The 12,915-nt window shown below is 34.2% G+C and overlaps 2 protein-coding genes across 3 annotated transcripts in view; one reads left to right on the forward strand and one right to left on the reverse strand.

Annotated features, from left to right (window-relative positions):
* Positions 1–5,710, forward strand: part of LOC124536160 (CD82 antigen-like) — a 98,322-nt gene extending 92,612 nt beyond the window's left edge. For both annotated transcript variants that reach the window (XM_047112627.1, XM_047112636.1), the window contains 2 exons: positions 1,615–1,707; positions 2,224–5,710. In XM_047112627.1, coding sequence (XP_046968583.1) covers positions 2,291–3,394 — 1,104 coding nt within the window. In that variant the 5' untranslated portion in view covers positions 1,615–1,707; positions 2,224–2,290 and the 3' untranslated portion in view covers positions 3,395–5,710. The remainder of the gene's footprint in view (positions 1–1,614; positions 1,708–2,223) is intronic.
* Positions 1–12,915, reverse strand: part of LOC124536213 (pseudouridine-metabolizing bifunctional protein C1861.05) — a 167,904-nt gene that overhangs the window by 119,388 nt on the left and 35,601 nt on the right. Inside the window, 3 exon segments of the mRNA XM_047112705.1 lie at positions 9,936–10,216; positions 11,268–11,451; positions 12,635–12,796. Of these exon segments, the coding sequence (XP_046968661.1) occupies positions 9,936–10,216; positions 11,268–11,451; positions 12,635–12,796 (627 nt within the window).

A 12,915-nucleotide genomic window follows, 5' to 3' on the forward strand; every position in this document is an offset into this window, starting at 1 on the left:
GTGAGCTATTACACACTAAAATTGTGTTAACATGGTAATAACATTATGTGCGGCTTACATTGCGTTAATGACCAGAAATTCACGCTTGTCATGTCGATAGATTTCATTCAATGTTTGTGAAAGGGAGCCGAAATGGCCCAGTGGTTAGAACGCGTGCATCTTAACCGATGATTTCGGGTTCAAACCCAGGCAAGCACCACTGAATTCATGTGCTTAATTTGTGTTTATAATTCGTTTAGTACTCGGCGGTGAAGGAAAACATCGTGAGGATTCGTGCCACATGTGTATTCGACCTTGTGGAACAGTGTGGTGGAATATGTTCCGAACCTTCTCCTCAATAGGAGAGGAGGCCTTAGCCCAGCAACGGGAAATTTATTCACTAGAAAATACTGAAAGGACGTATTATAATATCGTATTTTAATATAGTAAAACCTTTTCCGAAACGCGCTGCATGATTTGGTAGTAGTTTTACGTTATATTTGATAAATAGTATTTACAGTTAAGCAGTATAACCCGAAGGTACTTCTCGAAAATACTGTCATATTTTGGAGGAGTATATCTGAAAATCGTTATTGAAATGGTCTTAATAGATACATAGTTATGTATTAAAATAACTAAAAATAATTTGAATTTAAATTTTTGTATATACAAAATAAAAAAGCAATTTTTAAAGTAATTGAATTTTTTTAATCTGTCACCAATGTTTGTACACACTATATCCGCTCTTTGTCTGTGTGAGTTTAACGCGAGTATTAACATATTTATGTTAAAAGTATATTTTATTTGCATTTAAACGGTTTCAGTGTCTGTCAGTGTTATTTATGTCATGTGTAAGAGACAATACATAATTGATTTAATTGGATTTTATTTTTATTATTATTTTAATTGTATTATATTATATATTTTTTTTTATTCTAAAAATATTGCTTCGAATTAAATAAGTCGTTGTACATTTTCGACTATGAAAAAGTATATTTTAAGCCACTATATATGTATGTTCATCTATTCCCGCAATACTTCTAAACGACGTATCATTCATTATTCATCCTAAGGGTGGTTTACATAACAATATGTTTTTAGTATTTCAAGGTGACATACGACTACATTTATCCTCTCAACATTTAAAATAAATGTCTAATTATTATTCCTTGATGATATATATTGAATAGTTTGTAGATAAGACTGTTTTCTCTAGCTCGATTTTTAAATAAGTCGGGTAATAGTTTTTCAAACTTATTTTTCCTACTTATAATAAATGTACAATTATTTTTATAGTAGGTATGTGAATTTAAAAGATAAGTAAATACAAAGTATGAAATGACAACGTTATCGATACATGCATATTGTTGAATTCCGTCGATACGCCGACGAGGTTATAATTATATTGACTTTGGTATATTATTTTACCGCTTGGTCATAATTTAATGTGACTGTTGATATATTTTGTAAATCTTCGAAGCATGATTTTCTGTTATTATTGTTTACTTAAAGTATTATTCATTCATACATTTTTATAAAATTGTTTTTCTGTTCGTTTAGATGGTATATTAGGGATATATTTTTGGGTAGTAAAGTAAAATAGCCAATGATTTTAATAGATAATATTTGTTTCAGGCCTCGTACTGGACTGGTAGGTGCACTGCAGAGGCTCTCGCGGCCCCTTCTGTGACTAGCCAGGCTTCGAGCTCAAGGCACGGGTGGCGGATTGTAAGATAATAATTACATTGATTCTTTATGATACCATTTTATTATATTGTACTGATTTAGTACCATTTAGTTTTTTTGAATACAGTCCTTTTTTGACAGATAGTACTTTCATCAAAAAAGTTCATATTGTGAGACACCATTGCGTTTGCTTTCTTTTATCGTTAAACCGAATACGATTTTATCAACGCAAATTATATTTTCATTTTAATATACTCTTTTATTTAATTAGTACATTACTTACGACTAAATATAACGCTAGCACTATTTATCATGTTTCAAGTGGGTTAGGAAGATCTTACTCAGTATACATCAATTAATTATAGTCAATGAGATAGCTCTACCGCATTTCTATGCAGGAGCTAATGGATTTAATGGGTTTAGAGGATTATATATCTTTTGTTTTCAGAGAATACGTGTCTGAGAGTGTATTTTCTTTTGACATAACGAAAGAGTTTTAAAGTAAAAACGTCTAGATTTTTATGAATGCGCGCTTCAAGTCATGCGTTTGTGTTGCAGAGGCGTGGGGCGCGGCGCGTGGCGGCGGCGCGGGCGCGGGCGGCGCCATGACGCGGCGCCCGCCACCATGACGCTGCCGCCGCCCGCGCGCCCCGCGCACTACCCCGCCGCGCATCGCGCAATGCGCTATTACCGCATCTGGATTTACGCGTGCAACGGGGCACTGCTGCTAGGGGCGCTTGCGTTTTGTGCAGCAGCGGGCCGCGCACTCGCGGACTATCGTCGCGCTCTAGTTCCCGGTCTAGGCGCTGCTCAACCCGGTTTTCTCTACGGCTACGCAGCCTTACCTGCCCAAGCTGGTCTTTTGCAACTTTTGGGTTGCTTGGCCGCATTACGCCTTTCAGAACGGATGCTCAACGCCTATTGGCTTGCATTGCTAGCGCTACTCGTTGGTGACGCGGCGATTGGTGTCTATTGGGCATTCCGATTCGAGCGTGTTTGTCGAGAATTACGACCACAACTACGTATACGGTTAGCAAAGGACTACGACTTGGACGGCGACTTCGCAGAGGCTTGGGACCGATTACAAAGAGAACAGCGCTGTTGCGGAGTAACCGGGCCGTCAGACTTTACAGCGTTTAATCGAACTACACTACCACCCAGTTGCTGTCGAATACCGGCCCACACTCCTGCCGTGACGCCCGCCACATTAGCTGCCACCTCCGCTACGTCACCTGCGCCATTCACACCAGTTCACTGTGTGCCGCACACGGCTGCTTGTGCTGAACGGTTACTATCTTGGTTACGAAGAACTGCGGATGCGTTATTTGTTTTAGGGTATTGCGTTATAGCATTTTTAAAATTGTGCTTCCTTGGAATATTGCGCTACGAAATTAAAGAGATGATACAAAAAATTAGAATATTACGAAGTGAAGGCGCAGGTGAGCTTCTAGAAGGGAGCCCGATGCACGGAGGGCCACTATCACAGACCGTTGTAGTCAACGCTGTAAATGCTAACGGAGGAGTCCGCACCCACGGCGGGAGTCCAGAGCGGGCGGGGGAAAGGGAGGCTCTTCTCGGACGAGCTTCAGAGCCATGCTCACGACGCAGCTTACACGACGAGCCTCTCGGGCCGAAAACTGTCAACGGTAACAATAATTGCGAGATGCGCGAGCTGGCGCGAGGGGAGTACCGACCTCTGGCAGCCGACAGTGCAGCAACTCGAATCTGACTAAGATGTTACTTGGAGCGGTTGTTCGGGCGTCGATGGCGCTCCTTTCCGGCAGATGGCTTTGAGGTGGAGCCCCCGATGACGCGTGGAGTACCGGTGTGCGTGCGCCGAACGGGGGCTCGCGTGCGCCTCGACCACCGCCGCCACACACGCTCCGAATTCGAACTGTAAGTGCGCGATCGTCAACCGGTGCCGGCACAGCCGCTTCGTTTGCGGCGGCCACAGCGCCGCCGTCAATTGAGGACTAGTTCGTGTGACTATGTGTATTTTGTGTTTACGATATCATAGTTTGTACATCAGTCCTGGTTATTTATGTGAAATAAATGACATTCCGCGTTGTTACTGTAGAAGAATCGTGATCTGCGTGAACTATACATTATTAAGTGGCAACGAGTAATTTAGATGAGATAAACCGATTCCACGAGCAAAGCTTGTGTTTAGTTCCTATGCTTGGCAGTTTATAAATTATTTGAATTTTAGTATTTACTATAATATTTTGTTTAAATTAATATCATAACATATAGTTGAGTGCGTGGATATGTGTTATTAGCCACAGAGGGTGGTAGTACATGTTATTTGAGAGAGGGTGCATATGATGTATTTGTACCAAAAATAATTATTAATATATTGATTGTATTATTTTAGAATTAAGTCAGCTTTTGATTGTATACCAATAGATTTAAATTATGTACGTCGACTAAGGTTCAAATTATCTTTTATCAATTTACTTAGCGTAGGTGTTGTTAGTTCGAACACCGATGAATTATGATATATTTTAACTGAATCCAAAGTAAGACTTGAACTCTTTGGTTATACAATAGTTCCATAACAATATGAGTACGTCATCGTTCGATTTATGATTTGAATTATTCATTCGTAGTTTTTATTTTTTATTTGAACCAACAATTCAAACGATCAAAGATGTAAGTCTTTGAGGCCATCTTTTGTTACTGATTGTAAATAAATAGATTCAATTTATGACACGTGTAGTATGGCGAGTTGTGCATGGACAGGTTGACAAAATAGTACTGATATGAGCTTAAACGACGTAGTGCCTAATTATAAAAGCTTATAAATAAACAGATAAAAGTTGAAATAACCATTTTTTTTTAACATCAACTTTCAGTTACTCATAAAATTTGTAAAAAAACTTACTAAAATTTTGAGTGTGTTTTAAATTTTTCCCTTGGTTATCAGGTAATGGGAGCATTTACGTATTAAATGGCTGTGTAAATAGGTGTAACCTAATCCTCCTTAAATAATAAATAATAAGATCTTGATCAAAATTTTTGTCATCAATTGGGTTGTTTCCGATTTTTGTATTAACCCAAAACATTATAATATTTATATTAACATATGGTACAATACCATATAATATATATGATAGGTTGGGTGTGCTGTTAACCATTCCTCACATAGCAAACGTACCACCAACCTTGGAAAGTAACACGTTGTGTCTCTTGTACCAGTGGTCACTGTTACACAAAGGTACTAAGTATTGCTTTTTGGTGGTATAATATGTGTTGATTGGATGGTAGCTACCCAGATCAGCTTACTACAAGCCACATCACCTCGTGATCCTTTTATTTAATATTTGAAATGAACTTTGTAATAACCTGTTTCAAGGAAAAACGTCTGATGTTATATGATTCATTCTATTTGTTTCTTCTGTTAAAAAAATAGAATTTTGCCTTATCTAACTAATGATTACTTTAAACGGACTTTGACTCTGAATCAAAGACCGTTTGACAGAAGTCAAATTGTGAATTTTATATTGTAACATTTATATTTATAATATTTAATATATATAATATGTATCACTGTATAGTCGTTCAGATATATATTTAGTTTCAAAGTTTAATTAATTTGATGTAAAATTATTAACTGTTAATTAATTATTACTTGTAAAACGCGATAGAAATTTCAGAGTGATTGATGGTTATCTTAGTTCGCCGCCATTCGATCGTCTAAAATATTTGACGGACGAATGAAAGTATATATAATATTAATGACTTTTAAATTGTTAATTAATTTAGTAGTTTTTGATACACATTATTGAACGTGTTGGAAACAACCCAATTATGGAATTATACACACAAGATGGAGAGCGGACAAAAATATTGACAGAAATCGGTTTTAAATGAGTAATTATTAAAAATGAGATGTTTAGTGTTGATTTAATTTATAGTAATTGTATTTGCTATGCAGTGCCGTGATTTAGACGTGGTAATATTAATAGCTATACACCGATACTCGGATAGAAAGAACTAGCGTGGCTGTAAGCACGTATAAAAATAAAATTTAGAATTTTTAAAAGAAAAAGAACCAAAAATAAAACACTATGTAGATAAGTATAACATTGCAGACCTACTCGTAGTCCGTGCATGTCTAGTTCTTTCGCCTGAAGACGCCGTGCGGTCGGACGACGGCTCGGCGTATCCATTCGCAAAAACCTACACACATACACCTACATACATTTGTAATAATATGATGTAACTTTTTAGAAAATATTGTAACGACTATTAAAATTAATTACGTTCGCTTAGAGTAGGTATATTTTGTGAATTTATGCAGAAAAATAGTTTTTTAATATTGTTGTCACTGAATGTACCAATCTTATTAATATTTGTACCTATATTCGGAAAGTTGGATAATTTGTAGCTAGGATCAAATCTAATCCTGCATCTCTTCCAAACGGTAAAATAACATGTGCCTTGGCTTATGAAATCGTATAACTGATTTTGTGTTATTAGAAAAGATTCTATCATCAATTTCAAGTAACATTCTTGAATGGAGTTGGTAACCTCACCATTGCTGTTTATGTCTTCAACAACAACAGCCTTCCTGTCACATATTTTATTTTTACGGCAGACATTTTTGTTTTTGTTGACGAAATATAAATATTTATGTAATATTACATTTAAAAAATTGTTCGACGTAATATTCATTTAATGAATAAATAATTGTTTTGTTATTTAATGACACTATTTTTATTTTATAAATGTTTTTTATGAATGTTATATAACTTAAATAAAAAAAACATAATGTGTGTTTCTTCAGTCACTTATTAAGGGTAGTCTTGTTACAACTTTCCGAAGGTATGCACTAGGCGACTGAGAGCTAATATTATCATAATAAATGCATTAAATAAAATCTTTGTTAAAATGTTGTATTATTTATTTATTTGATATCCTCAAAATATTTTATAGTGAATAATATAGGGAGAAGTAAAGTAAGATACCACTTCAGAGAAAAGATCTCCAAATCTAAGAGGTCAAGGCTTGCTATCATGCTTCCAGATCATACGGCATCTATTTTGACAGTTACAAATCACCAAACGATTTTATGCCTCAAATTTGCAAGAAAATAATTATACACATAAAAACTCATTAGTGCTTGCCGGTATGATCCTGTAAATTATGGTTAAAATTACGTGTCCTACCGGGGAATATAGGTTAATCATCTTAATTGTAAATATGATCAAAAAAATAAAATAATGAAAAAATGTATTTGAATAATGCTATATTGAATCGTAAATATTAGAAAGAGAAAGTGGCAAAGTTAGCCTTGAAGAGTTACAACGCTTTTTCTTAAGTGACGATGTCTTTCAGTTCATTGTAATGTAAGGTGCAAGGACTTCCTTCCAGAAATAGTAAATTTGAAAATAAATCGAAAGAAATTTTGTTTCTAATTAATAGAAAAAATGCGATTGTCACTTTGTTTGTTCCGCCGAGCCGATCATCATGAAACTTCCCATTCATATCACATTTATGTTTTCTGTACTCCTGGTAAAGAAAGTATGGGGTACCTAACATATTTTAAGAAAAAAAAAGTGGGCGAGAGTTGGTATATAATACTTAAAAATCAATTTCTTAATATATTTTACAGTCATATTTGCAGTAAAATCTATTCCGACGATATATTTTTGTTTTGTAGTTTCGAAGCTTTGATTAGGAGCGTCGAGTTTTCTTAACAGCAGTAAAACTAGAATTTCTTTATTTTTTAGACATAACTTCAACAGCTATAATTTACAACACATACTTCATGCCATATGTTATGGAGTAATTTGATTGTATTAGGTCATTAATTTTAGTAGCTATTGAGATTATTGGCGATGATAAAATTTACATTTGGAAAGGATATTGGTCAGAATAAATTATTATTCTGAAAACTAAAAAAAAAATGGTGACCGATGATGAAATCTAATACTAAAACAAGCAACAATACATTTTATTTATGAAGAAATATGCCAATGGATGCAAATGATAATACACTAAAAATAATTAGAATGGGCTTAAAACTGGAAAACAATTAAACATAACGGTAATTACTATTGTAAGTTTAAATTAATAAATGCCAAAGCGAATAGAAGTAGTGAATTGGGAAATTTAATTCGATTATTTTATTGAATACTTTAGAACCTAAATTCTTTTAAGGATTGGTAAGCTGGTCATTCTGCATAACTAATAATGTACACACTTGTTCTTCCAAATCTTTGTCTTCAATATATTTTTGAAGACAGTTTTTGCTCACGTAATCCATCACGGTGAACCATATTCAGTATATTTAACACCTTTAATTTTAATTTTGACTTTAATAATGTAAAATCGTGATTTAGATATGCTGGTCCTTGTATGTTTTCAAATAGCGTTTTTTTATGATATTTGTTATAAAAATAATGTACTTCTAGCGTATTTTATTATGAGTCTGGAATTAGAAGTATTTAATGTTATAGTTGCAGTTTATTTCATTAGATCCATATCCGCAGTTACAATGGCTCTTTCACACTTCAAACATAACAAAACAAAGTATATGATGATGCCCAAACGGCCCAGCATTAAGGCCTACTCAGAGGCGGATTTACCAATAAGCTAAGTAGGCTGGAGCCTAGGGCGGCAAATTTAGAGGGGCGGCAAATTTAGCCCAATTTTTTTACTATCTTACAAAAATAAAAAAAAATCATATCATATCACCTAGATTATAATCATACTAATAACGGGAAATAGCCGATGTAATGAGGAAGATAGAACACAAATCATAAAGTTACAATTTCAGAATAAATGTAATGAATATAATTGTGAACTAAACTAACGTATTGAATTTCAGAAGTCAGTAGGGGCGGCAAAAATTTAATAGTCTACTAATGCCTACTAGCAACAAATTTGTGAATCTGCCACTGGCCCTACTATCAAGTAAATGTTATACCAGTTGTTCAGTATTATATTAAACTGGTTCACTAACTGAAAAGTAAGAAAGGAAGAATTATGCATATATTTTTAATTGATACTTTACTTAAGCGACGTTCAATGAAGCCATTTTTGTAAAATAAAAAAACCAAGGTTTTTCGTAGGATTATCTCAATTTTTTTTAGTAAGAGATTTGAATTTAGAATTTAATTCGTGCGCGATAAACCCCGTGAGGAAATGCAAGCATGAAATGAAATTCTGAAACACATGGATCCGGCAATTCTCAGTGGAACAGGGATCAGCGCGGTGGATTAATTCGGATTTTATCTACATGTCAGTGGATTGTTTCACGTCGTTAGTGAGAACTGATATTGTACATACGCTACTATTACTTTTATTTAGTTTCTATTTAATTTACAAATGATCCTTAATTTGTTTATGTCAAACCTTGCAAATTGAATTAGAAATTCTTTTTGGCATGTAAGTGGAGATACTCCTCAACACTATAAAGAAATATTTGGTATATTTTTGTATTAATTTATAGTTAATTTACTCGATCTCTTAATAATACATTGACCAAGTAATATTATGAGTACCTGGCCGATTATTATTCTTGGCAGAATCTATTCCAAGATTGTGATATATTTAAATTTTATTTGATTTTATGCCTTTCAAGTGCACTTATTGTAAATATCTATATTATATAAGAACCAGCTGATAGCCGATATTGGAACTTTAAGAAACATTAATCATTTCTCATATTACCAATCCTACCTTCCTTGGGATCTGTGATATTATGTCTTGTGGCTATTACACTGGTAGTACCTTACAAGTCGGAACTTGACAATACTATATACGGTTGTTATTTTATATAAAACTTTTAACATTTGTATGCGGTACTATGTATATAAAGAACCATACGTACCGAGACGGGCTTGTAGGAGGTTCTGTAGCTTCACTACCAAGTGGAATAATATTATAAAACAAATACAACATAAAAAATTAAACAATTAATTAATCTTAATTTTTTTTATTATGTAAAGCAGTGTGTTATTTTAATTATAAAACTCATTTAAACTATACTTTGGAAGAAACAATTAAGTAATACTTCGATGAAGAATTTAATTTACTTAACCCAGGCATAGCAGTAAAAACTTAGTACTATACAAATGCAAAATATTCAATTATTATCAAACGGCGTTTAATTAAACGAACTTAGTTATAAACCATGCCGTATATACTATATATACAAAAGGGAGTAATGTTTGTACAATACCAAAATGAATATGATGTTTACATATGAGCATAAATATTGCTTTAGATTTTGATCGTAGATTAATCTTTGGTTAACTTACCTGAACTTGATCCTCAGTTAGTCTGTACGTCCTGTCCACATTAGCTCCTCCGATGATAAGCACATCTCCAGCGTCATCCCTCATCAGATTCCCGTCGCTCTCGCTGCCTTTGTCACGGCACGTGGTATGAAACTGTCTTGAAGTATTCGTCATACATTTCCCCATGCTCTTTGAGACGCCGATATTAAGAGCGTTCTCTAAATTGTCCGCATTCCTCAGTTTTTGAAATTGGACGGCAATATCGGCGCCGACTTTTGCGTTGTTCTTTATGAGCGCGACGTCTGAACGTCGTTAAGGAAAGAAATTGTGGCAATTACTTTTACTGGGATCATTTTAGGACCATTACGTTGTTACACGTTTAATTTACTGCTGAAATTAGCTTCAATGAACGGGTCAAGTTTGTAATTAAATACTCTAATGGTCTCGCCAATTGGTTGGCATTAAGTCGTAATATACTCCTTGTTACTTCAGCTCACCTATATTTACAAAATTGAACCGCAATCTGTTAATGCTGCTTTGACGTGCAATACATTATTTTTACACTGACGTGTGTGAGTTCCTTTATTCCACCATACATTTTAAATAGTTGAAACGATTTGAATGTGTTCCACACACTTCAGAATCACCGATGGAAAGTGCATTAAAATTAAATGATATTAATTGTTTCAAGGCTATCGATAGCAAAATTTAATTCTAAATTGAAACCTGAACACTTATATTTCAAAAATTGCTTTTCATTTCGAGCTTCAATACGACAATTTCATCATTAATTTCATTAATTTGAAGGATGAATTTTCAGATACATTTAAATACTTAACTTCACTCATTAACATATATAAGACAGAGTACTAATTCCCGTAGTTATATAAACTTTCATCCTAAGTGACTTTCATCCTTAGGAAAATTCTCTCTAAAGGCTTACCTACATGTGGATGTAGGAATGTGTATTCCATATGGAATTTCTGCGTAAAATTCCATCTCTATAAAAACACAGGTTTAGGCTGGGCGTTGTTTGTCTGTCAGTAATTTTAAAATTTTATTAAGAAGAGCTTCATCGTGTAAAAATAAATCAAATTGGTAATTTGACTTAGTATGAATATTAATTGTTTAACTCATAAAACAGGAAAATAGTAACGATTTATTAATGAATAAATTATTAGTGGGTGCCACCAAATAGCTTATACCACTTACCACTAGGTAAAATATCATGAATGTACATTAATGTATTTCTAAAAACAAATTCTCAATTTTATTGTTCTCAAGCTTTTAAGCAATTTAACTTTTCTCATTTCATTTTCCCCGTATCGAATGATGTTTATCAGAAAAGGATACTCGCGTCGAGCGAGACGCCGCCCGTGGCTGCAGACACTGCGGCCAGAAGGAATGGGGTCACTTCCTTACCCCGAATTCCTTGCTTATTTGCTTCAAGCAGCGCATTCTTTATGACAGTCTCGATAACATTCCCTGCATAGTGACAAAACTATGTCATTATTGAAGTAATCGGAACAGGATTTAGCTTAAAGTTATTTAAACACTTATTCGAATCGTTTTTGGCTCATAATGGCTTACACTAAATATTTTAACATTATACAAATACTAAGCGTTTTCAACACTAATAAATATTAAAAGCTAAGAATAATATTTAATTCTTATTAAAGAAAACTAAAAGTATCCAATATTGAACATAAGGCGACATAGCAAATACTAATGATTCAACATAATATGCTTAAATTTAGTTTATAACGCGTTTCGCAAGCGGTGAACGAAGTCATCTTATGACCTGTATGATGATTGAGTCAGATGACATTCTGTAACATTCGTTCAACCGTATTTGAGAAGAGGTGATTGGTGGAATAATTTCCAAATTATTCTATCGGAGAATAAAGATATTTTGTACTGTTAATAAAATAAGTAATTATACTCGTTGCCTAACTTGAGGCAATTATTAATATACTTTTAGAAAACAAGAGCCAAATCCAATTCGAAGAACTTCAAAGGAAGATAAAGTCGTGAGTATTATCGTATATTTATATAATGTGATCTCGATAAGATGCCCCACTTCTATTTTCCTATCTTAATCCATTTATTGAGCGTTAATAGTAAGCTTGGCAGATAGTTTATTTCAAAGGCAGTTACTTCTAAATGTCATCGCGTTTTACCCTCACCTTTCAGCGCAAGGCTTTATATAAAGGGTACGATACTCGTAGAAACGGTATTGGCCTATGTAGTCGGCAAAAAAACGTATAAAATGTATGCAAATGGCGTTCTGGTTCGCTCAGGTGCCATTATATGCAAATTTTAACACCTTTTCTATTTTATTTACATATTTCGACTTAGCTTTATCTATAAATGTACCAATCTATTCGATTATTTCTTTAGACTCTAATTTTTACAAATTTAGAATTCTAGTTCTGATGAGCCCATTGGATAAAACGAATAAAGAAAATACGAGAGTCTTAAACGAAGGTCACGGATACAAATCCAAACAATGACTGACTTCTCATATCCGTATAATTTATCACGTGCTCGGCAGTGAAGGGTGAATGATAAATTTGTCAGCTATATTTTATCACATGTCCGCATTCATTCAGAAAAGGTCACAGGAACATCGTGGCAAAATAAACATATAAAGAAGACTTGAACCAACCAACTTCGAATTTATTGGCTTTGAGTTTATTAAAAAATTCCAAGATATTTACTATACCAGATGACAATTGCAGCCGACATGCCGCTTGCAAAACTCGTGCCGCCTGTGATGCGTCAGACACTTGGTATGGTGCGTGGTAACCAGATCGAGTCGTGTAAAATGCCGGAAACTCATAAGATTCACCAAAAGAACACACCGTTACGCCTTGAGTTTCCTTGAGAAATAAACATAATATTAATGTAAGTGGGCGGCCATTAAGAAGTACATTTGTTTTATAACGTGTTAATGGAATGTTAGTCATGCATTACACGAACAAACAATAGGGAGTCTCCA

The sequence above is a fragment of the Vanessa cardui genome, chromosome 2 (genome assembly GCF_905220365.1).
Source record: "Vanessa cardui chromosome 2, ilVanCard2.1, whole genome shotgun sequence".
In the NCBI taxonomy this organism is placed as follows: Eukaryota; Metazoa; Arthropoda; class Insecta; order Lepidoptera; family Nymphalidae; genus Vanessa; species Vanessa cardui.